At 41.5% G+C, this 19,204-nt stretch overlaps 1 protein-coding gene across 2 annotated transcripts in view; it reads right to left on the reverse strand.

Moving 5' to 3' along the window:
- Window positions 1-3,263: 3,263 nt before the first annotated feature.
- BMP5 (bone morphogenetic protein 5) overlaps window positions 3,264-19,204 on the reverse strand; it is a 55,039-nt gene continuing 39,098 nt past the window's right edge. For both annotated transcript variants that reach the window (XM_083495658.1, XM_083495657.1), the window contains 4 exons: window positions 13,446-13,643; window positions 10,190-10,266; window positions 9,128-9,238; window positions 3,264-5,015 (listed from right to left, as the gene is read on the reverse strand). In XM_083495658.1, the coding sequence (XP_083351784.1) occupies window positions 4,866-5,015; window positions 9,128-9,238; window positions 10,190-10,266; window positions 13,446-13,643 (536 nt within the window). In that variant the 3' untranslated portion in view covers window positions 3,264-4,865. The remainder of the gene's footprint in view (window positions 5,016-9,127; window positions 9,239-10,189; window positions 10,267-13,445; window positions 13,644-19,204) is intronic.

A 19,204-nucleotide genomic window follows, 5' to 3' on the forward strand; every position in this document is an offset into this window, starting at 1 on the left:
GCGAGCGATTGTCAGCTCAACAAATATGGGCAATCCTCCCCACAAAAAGCTCAACTTTTGGTGGACCCTCCCCCCCAAAAGCTCAACACCTCTGGGCCATTCCCCCCCCCCAATACTTAAAATAGGGGGCGTCTTATACACAGGGGTGTGTTCATCATTATTGATGAACCATTGATGAACCATAAGGTAGGAGTCAGACCAAGGGTGCAGCCTCATGGGGGCCAAACTGTTTTGGGCTTCCTCAGTGTTGAGGGGGCAGAGGAGGCCAAGTGCAAGAGAGGAGCTGTCATCCATTGAAGCGGCTCGGCACTCGGTGCGCGGCACCACTCAGCGTGGGGTACTTGCCACATGCAGCCTCCCAACCACGAAATGTGGCGCATGTGCCATGTCAGGCCCCTCAATCTTTGGCGCGAGGTGGCACCTCAAAGTCAGACTATCAATACTAAGCCTTTGCTTCAGTTATTTTATTCAGCTGTTTTACTGCTTTACTTGTATTGATTATTGAATTTTTATCCCTCCTTTCTCCCAAAGAGCTTGAAGTTAGCCATGTTACATTGCAAGTGTTTAATGCTTTGGTACATACATAGTAATCGTAACGAATGAGTACAGAGCATGTCCAAGTCAGCCAGCTCCTACTAGGGATGGCAAACCCAAGCCAACTTCCCTAATAGGTCTAAAGGGAGAGAGAGAAAGTAAGAAAACAGATTCTTCTAAGCCACACCTGAGAAAGGGAAAAAAGTGACCAACTTGGCAGGCAGTATCTGTGTTCTATTTCCTGAACAGGGTCTGTGCAAAAGCTATCCCTAGGAGAGCTGTTAGCCTTAAATAATAAAGCAGATCACATGCACAGTGGACAGCAAGTGAGCTTTGGAGATAAACATCCTGTTATTTAATAAAACAACACCGCAACAAAAATGGATGGCACACAAAGGCCAGCTGTGCTCCTCTCTGAATTCCCCACGCTATTTCTGGGCAGAGAAACTGGGGTAGGGAATTCATCAGATTTCTCCAGTGGGAGGAAAAATTATCTGACCATTTTTCAAAGGCGAGACTTGCTATTAGCAGCAATACCACTTCTCACTTCTCTGTCTTGTGGCATAGAGCTGCAGAGCTGCCCTCCCGACATCATAGTGGACGTTGGAGAACAAGCCTAGGTGCTCTTGTGGATACAGGAGCTTGGGGGAAATGAAGAGTAAGGGTGGTGGCTTGCTTAACTCAGACAGCAACCCCAACTCTCAAGTGGGAGGACTGGGTCTGAGTGGAGCAGCTGGAGCCACCACTCGCACTGGCTCCAGCCTGACATAGCAGAGACATCTGGACTGGGCCTATAAATGAAAGGTAGACTGAAGTGTAGGGAGGGTTCCCACGAAGCAAGACATAGTGATAACAACAAGAACCTTTACTGAACTAACAGAATTGGACAATGGGGCAAAGCTTTTTGAAGGCCTGGACCACTCCCACTTTCAACGTGATTGGCTGTCTAAACTTCCAAGTTGTGAATCATAATTCAGAGTTTAATTGGCCAATGGCAGTGGCCCAAACCCTGAAATGTTCTGTGATTGGATATTATGTATCAAATCAGAACACAGGGACTCGGAATCCTTAGTCCAGACTCAAGCTCAGGCAAGAACAGACCACTGAATACATAACATAGATCACCACATTAAAATCCAGCAAATCATTGGATACACCAGCTCCATCCACTCCCTGCCCTCTGAAACACCCCAGTTCGGGGTGACTGCTGGTATGAGCTTCCACCTACATTTTCAGTAAGCATAGCAGGGTCTTCTACAGCAGTGGAGGTCTCCCACTGGCAGAGCCAAACAGCCACTGTATCCAAACACCACTTATAAAGGCAGATCAAGGGTTTGGATTGCTCCATTGTTTAATAACCCTAAATAAGATTCCTTGTTATAAAGTCATTATACTGTTAGTTCTACTTGAGATATGATGACTTTATGTGCCTCTCTCTAGCCTTAAGCCTGTTTGGCTATTTATGGAATCAAATATTTATGTTCTCCCCCTTGTTGCACTTAAAACATATTGTTACTATACAAATATTCAGAATACAAATGTATCATAAATGGATGGTGATATCTGTAATAATAATACTTCATAGAATACAAAATGGAGAAAATAGGTCGCTGCCCCAAGGATAATGAGACAATTTAAAACAGAGTAAAATCTGCCCATAGAATATGGTATTGACTGCATAGGAGCTAATCAATTTGTCTAAGTTTGCCTTTATTTTTGTTTGAAAGGAGAAGATTGCTAATTTGGTATTACTTTTCATGAGGAGTTATGGAGTTATGACATGCTCATGAGAGTTTTTTTATTTACTCTTTGCAGCGCCGTCTTACATCAACTGCCTCAAGAAATGCAAGGGATTTAATTTTCTCAAAATTTAGTTCTATTTAAGACAAACTAGTAGCTTCCAAAAGGGTTACAAAATGATGGGCTCCAAAGTAAATTGAATCAAGTAGATTAGTACTTGCCTATTAAACTGCAATTAGCTCTTGTAGCAGCAAGACGTCGTTTCCTGTAGTTTGTTTCATATTTAGTTAGCTGCTTTGGGAATATAATCAGGAATCCACTGTGGTCTCTCAGGAGCCAGAAAGTTTAAACTAATTAAAACTGGACCAAGAAAACTCTCTTTAAGAATCTTGCATGAAAGTGTAATGACCTTGGCCATTGACTTGCAAGGAAATGTTATACAAGTATTTTTCAAATTGACAGACACATGGAAAGTGTTTTATTAGCTACTGTGAGAAAGAGGTATGCTTGGACGCATGTGCAACTAAAATCCCAGTAGCGTATAGCAAATACAAGCCTTTGGAGCATGTGAAAATTCTCATGCCAGTTTCCTTTTTCCCCTAAACTGAAGCAATGGTAGCAGTGCATAAGGAGACGGGGGTGGTTTGGTTTTTGTCTTTCCTTGTTTGCAATATCTTTTCACTGATGATGCAATTGCAGTGGTGGGTTGGAACTGCAGAACCTTGATGCTTCGTAACGTTTGCACTTCTGTCAATGTGTTGTTTATATTCTTCCTGAGCAGATGTACTCAGTTTGAAAACTTAAGTAACTATGGAGTCGATCCAAAAATTCTGTTCTACACTCAGAAGGATGCATTCCGTAAGTGGAGCGCTCCTTCCATGAATGGAAGCTCCTTTGCTGGCCAGAAGGAGCCAACTCTGGATAATAATGGGTTATTCCTGTTCAGCAAGTTTTCCATATAATGTAGCCAAGAAAGAAAAAAAGGCACGGCAGAGCAAACAAAGGTTTCAGATTTATTAGATCTTAAAATATAGACTTGTATTTCAACAGAACATTTCAAAGAATAATATAATCTTCAATTTCATACACTCAAAATGGTACACCTTTATTCAAAAATATATTACGTAATGTACCCAAAATACACTTTTCAAACTTTATTTAAAATAAATTCAGTTCCAAATAACCACAACCTTTAATCTATCTAAATCACAGGCAAATCCGTTTCCTTTTTAAATGCTTCTCAGATTAATTTTAACCTTCATGAGTTCTCTTCAAAACAGCAAGTCATAAAAGATACCTATATTAAAATGCATTACAGTACATGAACTGCAGTTTAACTAAGTAAGGCTTTGTGGTAAATTAAAAACATAGTTAAAAGCAGCTGGAACGGGAGGGGGGTTTTTTGTCAAAGAGAACTCTAACAGAAGTAATTGTTTAGTATTTCAACAGATTTTTGAAAAACAGGAATAAATGTTATTTGTAAGTGAGATAAAGTAATTTTTCTGAAACGCCATACAGCTGACCACATATTTGTACAACAGTGTGCACCCTCACTTCCCTGTCACAGACACAAATCCTATTAAATAATGCTTGAAGGTGAGATTAAGTAATCCAAGAAATAAATGAGCATTCTTCTTAACTTAAATAATGCTCTTTGAGGACTGGTTTGAGGGCATTTGGGGCAGGGGGTGTGATTATTCTCTGCTTATTCTCTATTTCATTAACTCACTCACTGGCTCATGTGTTTTGTTTTGGTCGATAAACACAAACAAATCCATCGCAGTAGCGTTATAGTTTAATAGACCAATAGCATTTACTTGAGGTAAGAAGGTTGTTCTTCTACATTCCACCCTGCCCTGCTCCCATAACTTCAAAAGCTATGGACCCAGGCAACAAGCAACCCCCAAAAGCTTAATGACTTCAGAAAAATCTGCAACCCCCCACAAGCAAATAGAGGTAACATAGCTCCTATGGTTACACTCCTTCTGCTAAAGAAAATAGCTTTGACAATTATGTGCAATCTTTCAGCTCCTGCATTTAAACTGCCATTTATTTATTTAAACACGGTTCAGCGTTTTTCTTTATCTAATGGAGTAGAACTTCTAAAAGGAGAATTGTTTTTAGCTAAGCATTTTCTCTCTCTGTTTTTCAGCCTTTCCTCAGTGCCTTTTCTAAATAAATAGCCCGCCAGAGTTTTCATTGGCACAATGTAGCCAAATGTATTCAATTTCCTTTAACAATATAAAACAGTCACGGGAGTTCTGGGGTTTCGGAGTTAAAGATAGAGAACTATACAAAGGCTTTTTAAAAAAAATGAAATAAATCTCAGCATGATTAGCTGAAAATCTGCCTTCAATATTCTAGTACATACTAATATAATAAAGTGTTTGCAATATCATTCATACAAAAGAAACGATATACCTTTAAATAAATTAATGCTACTATGTACATAATACTGTACATGAATGAAAAATGACATAAACTGGAATAAGTTGTTTAAGGTCCTTGTTTCCTTAAAAAAGGCATTCTATCAACTTTACTATAATTAAGGAAAAAAAGATATTGAGAATCTTCTTTTTTACAAACCGATTCTAGTGGCAACCACATGATCGCACCACCATGTTTCTGTACTTTTTCAAAATAACATTTGAACTGTCATCAAAATAGAGCACAGAGATTGCATTCAGTTTCGTTGGGGCACAGCAAGGCTTAGGGACATGATCAGGGAACATCAAATGGACCTGGAAAAGGAAGAGAGACAAGTAGGACTCAGCTACATTCATAAAAATGTATGAAGTTTACAATGCATTTAATTGAAACGATTTTTTTGATGTGTCTAGATCCAGCCGTAGTTAAACTAAGGCTTTGCTTGTACAGTCGTACCTTGAAAGTCAAACGGAATCCATTCCGGAAGTCCGTCTGACTTCCAAAACATTTGAAAACCAAAGGGCGGCTTCCGATTGGCTACAGGACTGTAGAGTTATATCCATACTTTCTGCTTGCGTTGACATACAGTAGGTACATTGGATTGTATCCCATAAAGGTTTCCCAGTTGGTCATGGATTAACACTACAGAAAAACCCCTCCCTCTCTTCTCCCCATGTGTCCCCCATGCACCCTCAAATCTGCTTTGGGGCTAGGTGTGGAGAAAAGGGGATTGGAAGTCCCACTGTGCAAGTGGAGCTCCTTGTGCTAATGGGACAACTTCATTGGATTTGGGTTAGAGCTAGACTGTTAGTTGAACTTAGATTATGTTGCAGTTAATGCAACAAGTTGGCAATGGTTGTACTTAAATTCCACTGATTTCTCCTTCAGCCACAGCGGGCACCAGTGAATGGAGCTCAACTCAAAGGTTCTGCCAGCCAGCAGGAGCAAACTCAGGATTCCAGCCAATGTAAGTATGTTACGGTGCTCCAGTAGCGCTGGCAAGGGTGGGGTGAAACCACAGCATATGTGATTGCTTTTTGGAAGGAGCAGGGAAGAGACTGGAGGAGGCCATTCCATGAAATGGGCTTGGATAACCATATGGAAGGCAATACTGAACAGCTTCCTGAAATGAATGGGAAAGGTAGTGGAAACATTGGAGACTGAGGGAAAATACAGGGTCTTTTGTACTTGAAAGCAAGTTAGGAATAATATTCTGCACATGTTGGGTGAGTTGGGAAGCAAGGGGGCCATAGAGAAGGGAGTTGTAATAGGAAGGACAAAAGAGTATTAAAGCCAGGATAAAAACTTCAGCAGTAATAAGTTTCGTTTGTTTGGTAAGACTGTTAAAATCTGTTATAGCCATCTGCCCAGCAGTGATATAAGTCTGTAGTCTTTGCCAGAGAACACAGAACAGGCAATCGGGAAACAGCTTTTATATAACTGTTACCACGAAAAGATCGTTTACCAGGGAGAGATCTTTTCGAACAATCATAAATCCTTTAAACACACACACACACACAGTGTTTAGTAGAAATAAAATGCACATCCATTTCCTAAGGTTGTTTAATAAATAAAATGAAACTTTTGGGAATGTGTGTGTCTAGTTTAATTTTGTAGAGACTGTGGAAGTATCACGGGCTTCTCACTTTTGGAGGCAAGGGGAAGCACAATTTTCATTTTATAATTTCTTGCCTCTTTCTCATTTGAAGATGGAAGAGATTAATAAGAATAGTGGTCAGCAGTAATACTGCCAAAGTTAATGAATGCACTTAGGAATGTGAATTTTCCCAGCTTGTAATGCCTGATTGTAACCCCTTTGCCTTGAAATTGTTCCTCTGTTTCTAACCTAAATAAAGAATATTTCTAGATTTTGCACATTCTGCAGTCATACTAGGTGCTCACATCTAATAGTCAGTGCCGGCATAAGGTTAGAAATAAATTACTTTAATACCTCACATTTCACATAATTGTGTGTGTGTGTGGAATTTCCAAGTTCAAATAAGCCAAATACATCCCAAAGGCGTGTATTAACCATGTGCAGCCTGATTCAGCTGTAGTGTCTGAGAAAGTTAAGCTGCTGGTTGGTTTTTTTTTTCAAAGTGTGGTTAATAAAACTTTTCTTGGAAAGTTACAAACTTCATTGGGAACAGCCTGGTTGAAACTTTCACTTAGGTGAAGTCCAGGGAAATGAACAGTAAATGTCTTTAAATATTTTTAAAATTGGAAATGCTTATTATAACAAGGCCCTTTTCTGATTGTTTCACAGCAAGTGTCCTAATAGAGGAAAGATACTTATTGGCATCGTCAGCATAGAGGTGTCTGTTTGCTACAGTCTTGGAGCCCAACTCCCATGCAGTAAGTATGTCCGCCATGTAGGAATCCCAAGGACTAATTGCTGAAAACAAAAGGCTGACCCTTATTGGAGTAATGTGATCACAGTGGAAAGGACTTTATTACAAGTTGTATGCATGAGCAATTAGTTCCCTAAACTGCACCCTACACTGAATTCTAACATAATTTGAAGTAGAACATGCCAGACTTTTGCATGTACAGTGGTACCTCGGGTTACATACGCTTCAGGTTACAGAGTCGGCTAACCCAGAAATATTACCTCGGGTTAAGAACTTTGTTTTAGGATGAGAACAGAAATCATGCAGCGGCGGTGCAGGGGCAGCAGGAGGCCCCATTAGCTAAAGTGGTGCTTCAGGTTAAGAACAGTTTCAGGTTAAGAACGGACATCCGGAACGAATTAAGTTCTTAACCCGAGGTACCACTGTACATATAAATTGGAAGATGACAGCTGGAGGGACAAACAACAGGTGGGGCAAGATATTCATGATCAGATCTCAGGACACTTTTTTCTTGCAAGCTTAAAAGCAAGCTGGGTTGTGCTGGAACAAGGTGCTGTGGAAGAGGGTAATCCTTTCCCTTTGATCCCTTTTTTCTAGTTCTAAATAGATCCACCCACTAAAAGTGTTATCAGCTCTGCAGTTGGGGTGGGAAATGCAGGCACATGTTTTTTGGTCCTGAAAATGAATGACCAAGTCAAAATTTTAAAATATCATGTGAATGTTACTGTATAACAGTGCTTCAAGGGTTTCTTACAGAAATATGATTATGTGGTTTGTTTTAAATATTAATCTGCTTGGAATGAAATGTTAGCACAGTAGAGAGGTTTCTGGATATTTCCTTGCCTTTGTATTGAAAACTGATGAAGCAGGGGAAGACAAAGAAAGAAGGGCAAGCCAAGAAAACCTGGGGGGGGGGATGCTGTCTCCCAAATAATAATCTTACACTTACCGTATTTTTCGCACCATAGGACGCACCGGACAATAGGACGCACTTTGTTTTAGAGGGGGGAGAACAAGAAAAAAAAATTCTCCCCCTCTCTGCCCAGCGCCCCTTCAGTGAAGCGGCAAGAGGCGCTGCACAGAGAGGGGGAGAACTTTCCCCCTCTTGTTTTCCCGCTTTAAAACAAGGTGCCGTTTAAGGTGCGTTCAGGCGGCTACCTTGGAAGCCTGGAGAGCGAGAGGGGTCGGTGTGCACTGACCCCTCTCGCTCTCCAGGCTTCAGGTTCCTTTCGACCTGCTCTTTGGGGCTGGCGGGGGGAAGCCCACCACCAGCCCCAAAGAGCAGGTCAGGGAGCAGTGGAAAGGCGCAGCGGAGAGGCTCCTGCTATAGCCGCGCGTCACCTCTCCAGCCGGGAGAGGGTCGCAGGGGGCTGCTATAGCCCCGCGCGCGCTCTCCCGGCTGGAGAGGTGACGTGCAGCTATGGCAGGAACCTCTACAGCCCCGTGTCACCTCTCCAGCCAGGAGAGCACGCATGGGGCTAAAGCAGCCCCCCGCGACCCTCTCCCGGCTGGAGAGGTGATGCGCGGCTATTGAGGCTCCTGTCATAGCTGCGCGTCACCTCTCCAGCCGGGAGAGGGTCGCGGGGCTATGGCGTCTTCGCTCCATAGGACGCACACACATTTCCCCTTCATTTTTGAAGGGGAAAAAGTGCGTCCTGTAGAGCGAAAAATACGGTAAGTACACTTAAGAAAGCCCCGCTGGTATCCAGTGCCAAATGTATTGCTTTCCTTTCCTTTGGACAGCATCAGTGAGGCTGAGAAGAGGGTCTTGCTGTCTGGACTGCCAAGGCTTGTGCCCACTTCGGTGCTGCAAATGCAGCAAAAACAATGCAGGAGGCAGCACTTACAAGTAATAAGCCCAACTTGATTGGCATCTACAGCCACAGCAGGCACTGCAAGTTCCAACCGTTTGACTTTACCCCCGAAGGCACACACTTCCACTGTCTCCTGAAAAAGACTGATGCAAGCAGCTGATATCTATGAGATAATGTATTTACATTCCATTGGTTCAATTCAGACATATTTCCACCTCTTTTCCTGGATGGCACTCATTACATTTAGGGATGCATACGTACCAGAGTCTGCACTATGGCATGATTTGTTGCATTCATGTGTGCATTGAGAGGAAAGGAGCATTCTCCATCACAATAAAAGGCAGCGTAACCCTCTGGAGCTATAATCCAATCCTAGGCAACAAACAACAGAACCTTTAAGTACAAACTCAGTACTTCGCAAGTAAGAGAGATACTTTAAGGAAGTTGAGGTGCCAAATGAGAGAAAATCAAACAGGGGAAAAAATCAAACACAAATGAATATTGAATTCCACCCAGAAATGTATACAGCAGGGATGTCCAACTTCCAAGAGACTGCGATCTACTCCCACAAAAAAATAACAATAATGGCAGTGATCTATTTTGATCCATTGTAATGACCAAAGTTGTTGAGCTTTTTAGGGAAAGGAAGACCCAAAGTTGTTGTGGGGGGAATCGATCAGGATCACGTGATCGACCATGGAAGACCCACAACTGACCGGTAGATTGCAATCAACCTGTTGGACATCCCTGGTATACAGTAACGGTCCTGGCTCTTCTAGGTCCTGGGTAGTTGTCAGTGGATTAATATGTGTGAACTTTACAAATATTCCACTGTTGCCTGCAAAGCATTGTACTGGCGATCTTCTGCTCTGCTAGCTGCACATTGCTGTCAATTCCTGAAGGGGGGGCAAGGTAGCAGACAGCTTGGTCTAGCAATACCACACTGGTGTTGGGAAGCTAGCAGAGCAAAGAACCCCACTGGCAGCTACTGACCCTTGCTTTGAAACTATTAGAAATAAACAAGGGACACTGCTGACAGAGTGAGGTCCAACACTACTTTCCTGTCTCTAAATTGTTGGCATATCAATTTTCCATGAAACAATATTTATTAATCTGGGATAACTAGATCACCTGAAAATTGATCAGGTAGGTTCCTTTAGCAGCTCACCAAAACCAGCATAATTACTACGGAATGAGTTATAGACCCAGTTTCAAGATTCGTTGCAAAGATTCATGTTTAACATCCCTCCTCCTGAATCCTAAGCACCAGTTGCCATTATTATTATTTTTGCTGTTTAAAATAGGATTGATCATTGCTCCTACCTGCCAGCCTAGGTCTCTGAAGCTCACGTACAGTTCATGTTTTTTACAGGCTTGTTTCTGCTCACTTGTGTTATAGTCTGCAGAAAGGAAATAAAATGTATAAATACTTCTATGGTTCAAAGCATTCATTATTTCCTCCTTAGATATTACAAACATCTTGATATGAGTAAATAGCAGGAAACCTGCTTTTGATATATGAAGTGTTTCAGGCATGTCATGCTGACTACTGCTATTACTGACTACCGTAATACTAGCAGAGGAGCTTTAAAAGAATTATATTAACAGCAGACTCCCATACACGTCTACCCAGAAGTACATCTCACTGAGTTCAATGGAGCTTCCTCCCAGGTAAGTAGATGTAAGATTACAGCCTCATTTTCCCTCAAAACCCGGAGCAGGCAAGAGGCTCAGTTGTAAAGGCATCATTAAGTGGGAGTATAATATCAACTAAATAAACCTGCCACTGAAGTATGTCAGTTATGGGCATTCACCCTTTTCAGGTGGGTGGTGGTTGTGGTCTCTCACTCTCTGCTGCCATCCCAGCGATTTAGCTTGCGCGTGTTTGCCAGCCATTTGGGAATTCCCCCAGTTGGCAAGATCTCAGGGCAGCACATCCCACCAGAATAACAGCTTCAAATGGGCCAATCAGAGGCCCCACCTAATGGGCAGTACCTTGCTGTCTGGCAAGGAGGAGGAGGAGGAGTTTGGATTTGATACCCCACTTTATCACTACCCGAAGGAGTCTCAAAGCGGCTAACATTCATTCTCCTTTCCCTTCCTCCCCCACAACAAACACTCTGTGAGGTGAGTGAGGCTGAGACTTCAGAGAAGTGTGACTGGACCAAGGTCACCCAGCAGCTGCATGTGGAGGAGCGGAGACGCGAACCCGGTTCACCAGATTACGAGTCCACTGCTCTTAACCGCTACACCACACTGGCTCTCATTGACTGCTGCCATAACCAGCTATGATATGATAATACAATTGTAATTGCATGCCTGTTTTATTTTTAAAAACAGTAGCTAATTATCTCCCATTGCCAGAAAGCAAGCAGCATGATGGATTTTCATCAACCTGCAAAAACAGCAAGATAATAGAAAGAACTATAGGCTCTTCATCAACATCATGTATCTTTGTTGACAAGCTTCCCTGGCTACTCATATAGTTGAGTCTATTGGCATTTAATACAGTGAAAACATTATCAAACCCTTCTGGCCGTCCCAGTCTGTTCTGTGTGTCCTGCACCATACCTGTACTGCTAATATTGCTGTAATTTTCCCATATTTACAATGAGTTAATAACTTTGGACCATTAAGAGAAATGGGTATAAAATGTTAAATACCTTCCACTTCTACTGATTTCATTTTTCCAGAATGTTCATAGTCAAAAGAGTGTTTTAAGTCTCTAGCTTACTTTTTATAATAAGAAGACAGATCAAGGAAAGACTACCTCATGAACTGATTTTCTAAGAATGTCAATGCATATTTTGTGCCCACTCAGTGCCCAACCACGTTAACACCTACTTGGTTACTGATTCTGTTTTGGCATCTTAATGTTCATCATTACAGCATTTCTACCATTATAAGAGTAATTCTGTCTACTTTGAGGGGCTTCCCTTCCTTGATTTCTGCTCAAGAGTTTTTCCAGAATAGGCCTGTCTATTAAACTTGCACAGAGGATGGAGAGAGAGAGAAAATGTGGTGTATTTGCTGGCTGCTTTTTTTTGGGGGGGGGGGGTTAGACCAGAAACACAAAAATGTACTCACCAGCTTTTTGGAAGTCCCCATCTCCCCATGAGCTCTGTGTGGATTTTTATTCAAAAAAACAAACAAAACCCAAACCCCTCTAATATATGTAAAAGTATCATTTCAGCTTTCTCCACAGTGTTAAAATTGTTTTTAGCATTTTCATAACAGATGAGTGCTGCCCAGATGTGAAAAAAAGCCTCAGCACACTTGATGTGAAACTAAGCATTCAATATCCAATCATAGGGGGAAGGCGGGGGAGAATTTGATCGCACACTTATTTAGAATGCAAAAAAAATTCCCTAAATTAAATCCATATTTTTTCCTTACATTTCTGCATGTTAGTAGAGACAAATGTGGGATGCAATATTACATTGCATGGTAAGTGGCTAGGGTGACATTACTATACAGAATCTGGTGCCAAAGATCCAATTTCACTGACTAGGGATTCAAGGTCCATGTGCTTATTCTGCTAGGAATCAAAATCATAGGATATTGTGGCTGAATGAACTTTATACCCAAATAATTTAGGAACTGGAATTAGGTTTAGTAGAAAAATACTTTGAAGGGAGAACAAGGAAATCGGATATAAAAACTCCTAAATGTATCCATTGGCGAGCAGCAAATATTTGAGATGGGATTGAGTTTGTCTATATACCAAGGATTATTGCATGTTTAATTAAGTTATTACACATCTGGGCTGCAGTCATGTGCACATTTACCTATGAGTAAGTACCGCATGTCTGACTAGACATGTATAGAATTGCACCATTAAGCATGTCCCACATCAATAAACAGAACAAGTTAGGCTTTTGTTTCTCAATGGAAGTCTGTATTTAGGGTGAAATTTACCCTGTTAAAATACAGCTTTTGAATGAATATTTGACTCAGTGAAAGAGCTACTTCTGTTCATTTAAAAAACATGACTGCAATATTGGTAACAGAACAACACCATGGAAGTTGGGGAAACTCATTGCATTGTATGAAGGAAAGAAGAAAAACATAAGAGTAACACTTAAGCTGTTAAACTCTATTGACTTCTGTGATTAAACCCCACTGGCTTCTATGGGAAGCAATGCATCCCTGGTTTAAAGTAATGGGTTTGACTGCACAATCACTTGTGCCTGAGAGATCTATATGTCTCCATCTGGCTCGTACTGGGTGGGTAAAGCCACAATCCTGGCTTACTGTTACGTGCAAACCTGGGAATGTCGGCTGTTTCACTGCAACAAATCATGGTCAGTAAACCAATTACCAATCGTGCTACATGCGATCTCTTGTGTGGAGCAAAACAAACTACAAACCCAGGTTCAGGATTGTAGTTTTTCCCTCCAAACATGAACCAAGAGGAAGAAAGATGGAACAATCTGCTAATTGTGGTAAACCATGGTTTATGGCTTACCATGACATGTGAACATGAACTTTGTGCTTCCCATTATTTCTGGGGTGTGTCATTTACATGTTCTGTGTGTTCTCTACATGTTCTGTAGATATTATGCATTCTTTGTCTTACCCCCAACACTCTGCATTCTTGAGGAATCTTGCGGAGTGCTGGATTTGTTGCGGTTCTGATTTTTCTTTTTGTTGTTGGCAGCTCGGACAGATCGAAAAAGGACTTCGCTTGCTTTGAAGAAAGCAACCATGAATGGCTGTTTTGACTGAGGACCATGCCGTCCTATAAGGCCAGCAGATTTCACGTTGATACTCCTACCTGCAAAATAAATCAACATAAGCATATTTACCAAAACACAGAATAAGCTAAGCCAATTGGTGAAGGAGCCATGTTAGAATAATTACTCTGGAACATTATTATTATTATTATTATTATTATTCTACTGTATTCAAAGTAGCACTGTGTAACAGCTATCTAGAGTAGGCTGCCTACACACAGTGCCTCCATCTTGCCAGCAACCACAGTCAGTTTGTTGGCCCTGATCCAGCTCCCCACTGACTCCAGGCACTGGTACAGTGCTTACACAGATGTTATCCTGATATATGTTACAGAGGAACAGAGTTGTGTATCGTTAGTATACTGATGGCACTTCACCTCAAATCTCCCAGAAACCACCCTGGATGGCTTCATGGAGATGTTAAATGGCATCAGGGACAAAATAGTACCCAGCAGTACCTCACAGCACCCCACAGAAATATTCCCCAATGTTTTTCTCTGAATTTGACCCCAGAGAGAGGACCAGAAGCACTGTAAAACAGTAGTCCCAATGCCCATCTCACAGAGCTGGTTCAAGAGGATACCATGATCAATAGTATCAAAAGCTACTGAGAGATCAAGTAAGAATAATGGGCTTGCATTCCCTCTGTCCTCCTGATAAAGGTCACCCAAGATGACAAAGACCTATCGATAACCAGGCCTGAACCTCAATTGGAACAGGTCAAGGCAATCAGCTTCATCCCAAAGTATTTGCAAATGTTGAGCCACAACCTTTCCCCCAAAAGGGACCATTCATGACTGGGTGGTCATTGTCTCAAACCAATGGTCCCACCAGGCTTGATTATTTTTTCCTCAGGTGTGGTAGCATCACCGCTCCCTCCCACAAGGATACATTGACCACAGCTTGGATCCACCTGGTTGTACCACCTCAGCAAGCTTTTAATAAGCCAAGAGGGAGAAGGGAACATGTTGTTATTCACATCATTGCAAACACCTTGTCCACTTCATCAGGCTCCATCAACTGAAATGTAATGTGAAAGGCAGATATGCTAGACATACATAGAATAGCCTCATCTATTTTGAAAACGGTGTAGCGCTAGAAGACAATATTGTGTCTATTAGAATCCCACATTGTGATGGCAAAGTAGTCAACTTTTTTTTTAAAGCCACTATCCTCTTAATTTAAAAAAAAAACCAACAAGAATGGCAGGTGGGGAATCCTGTATACTCGACACAAATCAATACAAAAGAGAAAGGCAGGCATCCTACATATTTATACTCTGAGTCATAAATAATTTCAAAGCATTACTCAAATTTCACCAAAAGCCTTAAGTATAGGTACAGCTGAGGCTTCAAGTCTTTCAAGGAATAATATATAATAGAGGTTGAAATATGTACATGATTGACTCTAGTTTTACTCCCAGGGGGATGTACATATTTCTCTATAATATTTGTTCAGTCAGGACTGAGCACTACACTAGATTATAGACTCTGACCCTCCGGGGCAACCGGGGGTGGAGGAGTGTTGGAGGAAGGCGTTGAAAATGAAAAAAAGAGAGGGGGGAGCTAGTCACTAAAGCTGCATCCATATGAATTTCGAACAAATAAGCCCCCAGCTCTTAACAGAATTTATTTTGGCAGCCCGAACACCTTTGTGTCTCCACGTATTATGCAGAACCCTTCGTTCCGCCAGAAACCGAGACAGTGTCATGTGAAGCTATGCAGCTGTACAAGGGGAAAGCGTACAAAATTCCTTAAAATAGTAAAAGAAATTCTGAATTGCTAGCCTGGTTGGCAGCAACGTCCCTCTGATCTATAGCAAAGTAGGAGATGGGAAATGGTTAAAATCCTCCGAGAAAGAAGCATCTGCCTTGCAAATGTATCATGCCATTAAACTCAATCTCGCTTGAGAAAGAACTTACTAATAGTCATAGGAGTAAGCCTTAAACAAATAAGCATATAGGCTTCCCTTTTAAAGGCAAACTTACAGTGGCTCTCTGCCAGGGTCTATATTTCTTAGAAAAACTTCTATCATTGGCGTAAATGAAAGAGGCAGTTTGATTTGTGGTTAAGGCAGTTTCCATTCTACTTCCACTGTAACAAATGTATTAATTCAGCTCAGACTTCCTCCTCCTGGCAGCCCTTTTGCAGTAAAAAAGAGAAATTAGAAGTCGCAGCCAAATACCGTACCTTGAACTGACCCACTTCAATACATAAACACTTTTACAACATGTTTATTCAGGTGTAGCACTTTAAATTGCTTTAAGATGTTTCCAGTGACAGAGAAACCAGCAAAGGTGAAAAAAGGAGAACTGAGAAAGTTAAGCAGTTCGGGAGCGGAATGGAGTGGCCACATATTATGAAAAAATATATATGAAATAATTGCTGCTTCATGGAGGGGGAGAGTCTGGAAAGGAAAATATGTATTTGTTCAATTTCTAATTTCATTTAAATGATTGTGAAATAATATAGTGCAATTCATTGTTGAATGTGAAAGTCTTTAGCAAGTCGGATCTGGAAAACCTTTTACAGATTATTACAACCTGGACCAAACCACAGCGTCCCACATTTACCTTCCTTTTTCTAGGAGTCCTTCTGACGAGGCTCTCTGTTTTGTTGAAAGGACTTTCAATAATTTTATTTTACCTATAAAAGATTAATACCTTACTGGCAGACATTTCAGGAAATCTATTAGATGTATATGTCCTGAATACTATAAAGGTATGTGTGAGACATTATTTTAAAGGGAGTTCACTTTGGTTTCGAAGGATCACCCACCCACCCACCCCCCCACACACACTTTTGCTTCTCACAACCTAAATTTTCTGAATTTACAAAAGTGTTTTTTGTGTGAGAAGCAAAAGTGGGGGGGGGGGTTGAACCTTCAAAACCAAAGTGAACTCCCTTTAAAATAATGTTTAATATTATTAAGTTTCCTGTCGGTTTCTTTTTAGATTTCAGCAGTGAGATGACTATTAAGATGCCACAAGCTAAGGTTTACTTAAGTCTTCAAGATATACAGAGATACTCTTAAAAATTAGTCTAAGCCCAAATACTCTTTGAACACAGAGGCAATTTATGTGACTCTCTATCTGCTGTTTACTTGATCTTTTGAACAGCCAAGGTAAGCTGCGAGAAACAGTTTTCCCCACCCCTCACCATAGAATTATGGCTCAGCACTTCTATTTTTCTACATAAAAAACCAATAAATAATCATTTATATTTCAAAAGGTTTGCTCGGCAGTAAACTCTCAATGACTACCATTCAACATAGCTCCACATAAGTAAATTTAGCATTATACAAGTTGATAATTCTGGAGAAAAAAGCATGTTACAGTCATCAAAGCACTTAATTCAGAATTGCCCCATTGGTCTCAAAACTACTACAAAATTAGTGGTTTCATAACTGAAGGCTCAGCTTATTTATTATGGCCAGGATCCAAACAACCATGCAACTAGTTCCATGCACCCAAGGGAGTTTGGGGCTTGTGTTTTTCTGAGCAGCAGACCCTCATGCCACATAGCAAACCTCTTTCGAACCAGAGAGCCTTTCAAAAACAGTTTGTGATCATGAGCCTGCTATTCAAAGGGAAAATGTTCAACCGAATGGGGCTTGCCTGAGGCACCTGGGTGGGTCTAAAGTAGCCGTCTGTGTGCGTAAGTCATCTGATTATGGAATGCTTGCTAATAATTTTAATCAAATTCAGCTTGCTCAGATAAAAATAATGCATGTAACATAGATCTGGGAAGCACATACTGCATTCACATGTACTACCGTTTTGGGATTCTAATTGACAAAAAAAACCCCTATGTGTTTCGTTTGTAGATTTCCACTAGACAGTGTCCGAAAAAGCAGATGAGTCATTGCCGCAATCCATCCTTTCCCATGTCTGAAGAGTCCTCCCCACACATGGGAAGGCATATTTGAAGTGTGGAAAACAAGGGCCTTGTGTACAGGGGGGTGGATGAGTGTCTGGCACACAACTCCATGTGCGTTTTTGGTAGCGAAATTCCAGAGGTAATGAAAATTCTTTCTTTCAAAAGCAACCCTGATCAAATTCTCTCTTTTAAGAAACTCACCCCAAACTACTAGCTGTTTGAAAGATGCCAAAATTAATGTGTTTGGTCACAATGGCAGGAGATGACAGGTTATGCCCAAGAAACTTTAGAGCACAAGTCTATGTGTGTCTAGGCAAAAATAAATTCCCACTGAGTTAAATAGGGTTCATTCTCAGGTAAATGAGTACAGGATTGCCTTATTTAACTAGCTTCTACATTGATGGCTAACTCATGCGTGCATCACACTCTGAAATCAGTAGACCTAATTACCCAGTTTTACACTGAGTTGCCATGGCCACTGTGGAGAGGAATATTGCAATTAGTCACCCACTACAGAATTACATAAGCTTTCCAAAACTTGTGATCGCGTTGCTAAAGTTCATATTGCTTTGGCTAAGCATAAAAAACAGCAACTTGTAATGATTACCTTAAATGCAAGGCAGGCATTATGGCTCTTAATTTTGTTTCTTTCCTGTCTAGATGCTAATGCAGATAACTCATTCTCACTCATCCACTTGCTCAAAAAAATTGCCCACCTCCTTACTTCTTTGGCTGCTGCTCTGACAGTGATCTGCTCTCCTCTTTCTCCTTCCCACCCTGATGCCTGGAATGCTGTGGCCGAGACAGTGCCATAGCATGGGTTGCCAGCAACCGGGGCCACACAGTGGCGGTGGATGGATGGGAAACAGATGGAGTACATATCCACATCACCCAGGAGACCACAGCACAGATATAAGAAAAGAAGAGTCATTCCGTAGCCTAGAGAGGTCACTTCCTGGTTCACATGGAGAAGTCATTCTCAACAGAGCCCAGTGACGGAAGCACACAGCTGTATTGAGGCAGCACAAGGTGCTGAAGTTTTGCAGCCCTAACAATTTTATGCCCGGGGCAATCACCGCTGTGCCCCCCCCCCCCCAATGCTACACCACTGGGATGAGATGCAGTAAATGCTCTATGTGTTCTGGACAGCAACACATATCTGGGGAGAGGGGGAGAGGCAGTGACATCCTTCCCCAGGCAGTGTTCTGACACCCACCTGTCCCCTGCACTGCGAGGTCTGGGATTGTGTCATGCAGTTGTAAAATATGTTGGAACTTATTTACTTGTCCCAATAAGGCCATTTATAAACATGGGGTATGAATTTATTTATTTTCTGTTGATAGGTGCACAAATTTATTCTAACTGCTGGGTCAAGAATGCCCTCTCAGTTTTGCAGCATCACCAACAAGACCACATTTTTGGCAACATTCTCAGAGGGGTCGGAAGGGGGACCACCAACTTCTCCTTCACAAACAAAGCATCTAGAATGGCACCACTTCATGATGTTGTGGCATTTCAACCAAGAGAAGGGGTAATGGGAAAGGAACATGGTGGCCTGGCTACCCACTAACTGCAAGTGCTCTGTGGTTTTAAGAAAAGATGCTGTCCACCCTCATCTTTACCGATAAGCTCCTCTGCCTTCCCAAATTTTAAAACTTTCACCAGTCCGAAGGTTAATTTTTCTTCCCACTGTTGTCCACTCAAATCCCACTACAGTCAAACCT

This window comes from Podarcis liolepis (assembly GCF_965112155.1).
Source record: "Podarcis liolepis genome assembly, chromosome: 3".
NCBI classification, from domain to species: Eukaryota; Metazoa; Chordata; class Lepidosauria; order Squamata; family Lacertidae; genus Podarcis; species Podarcis liolepis.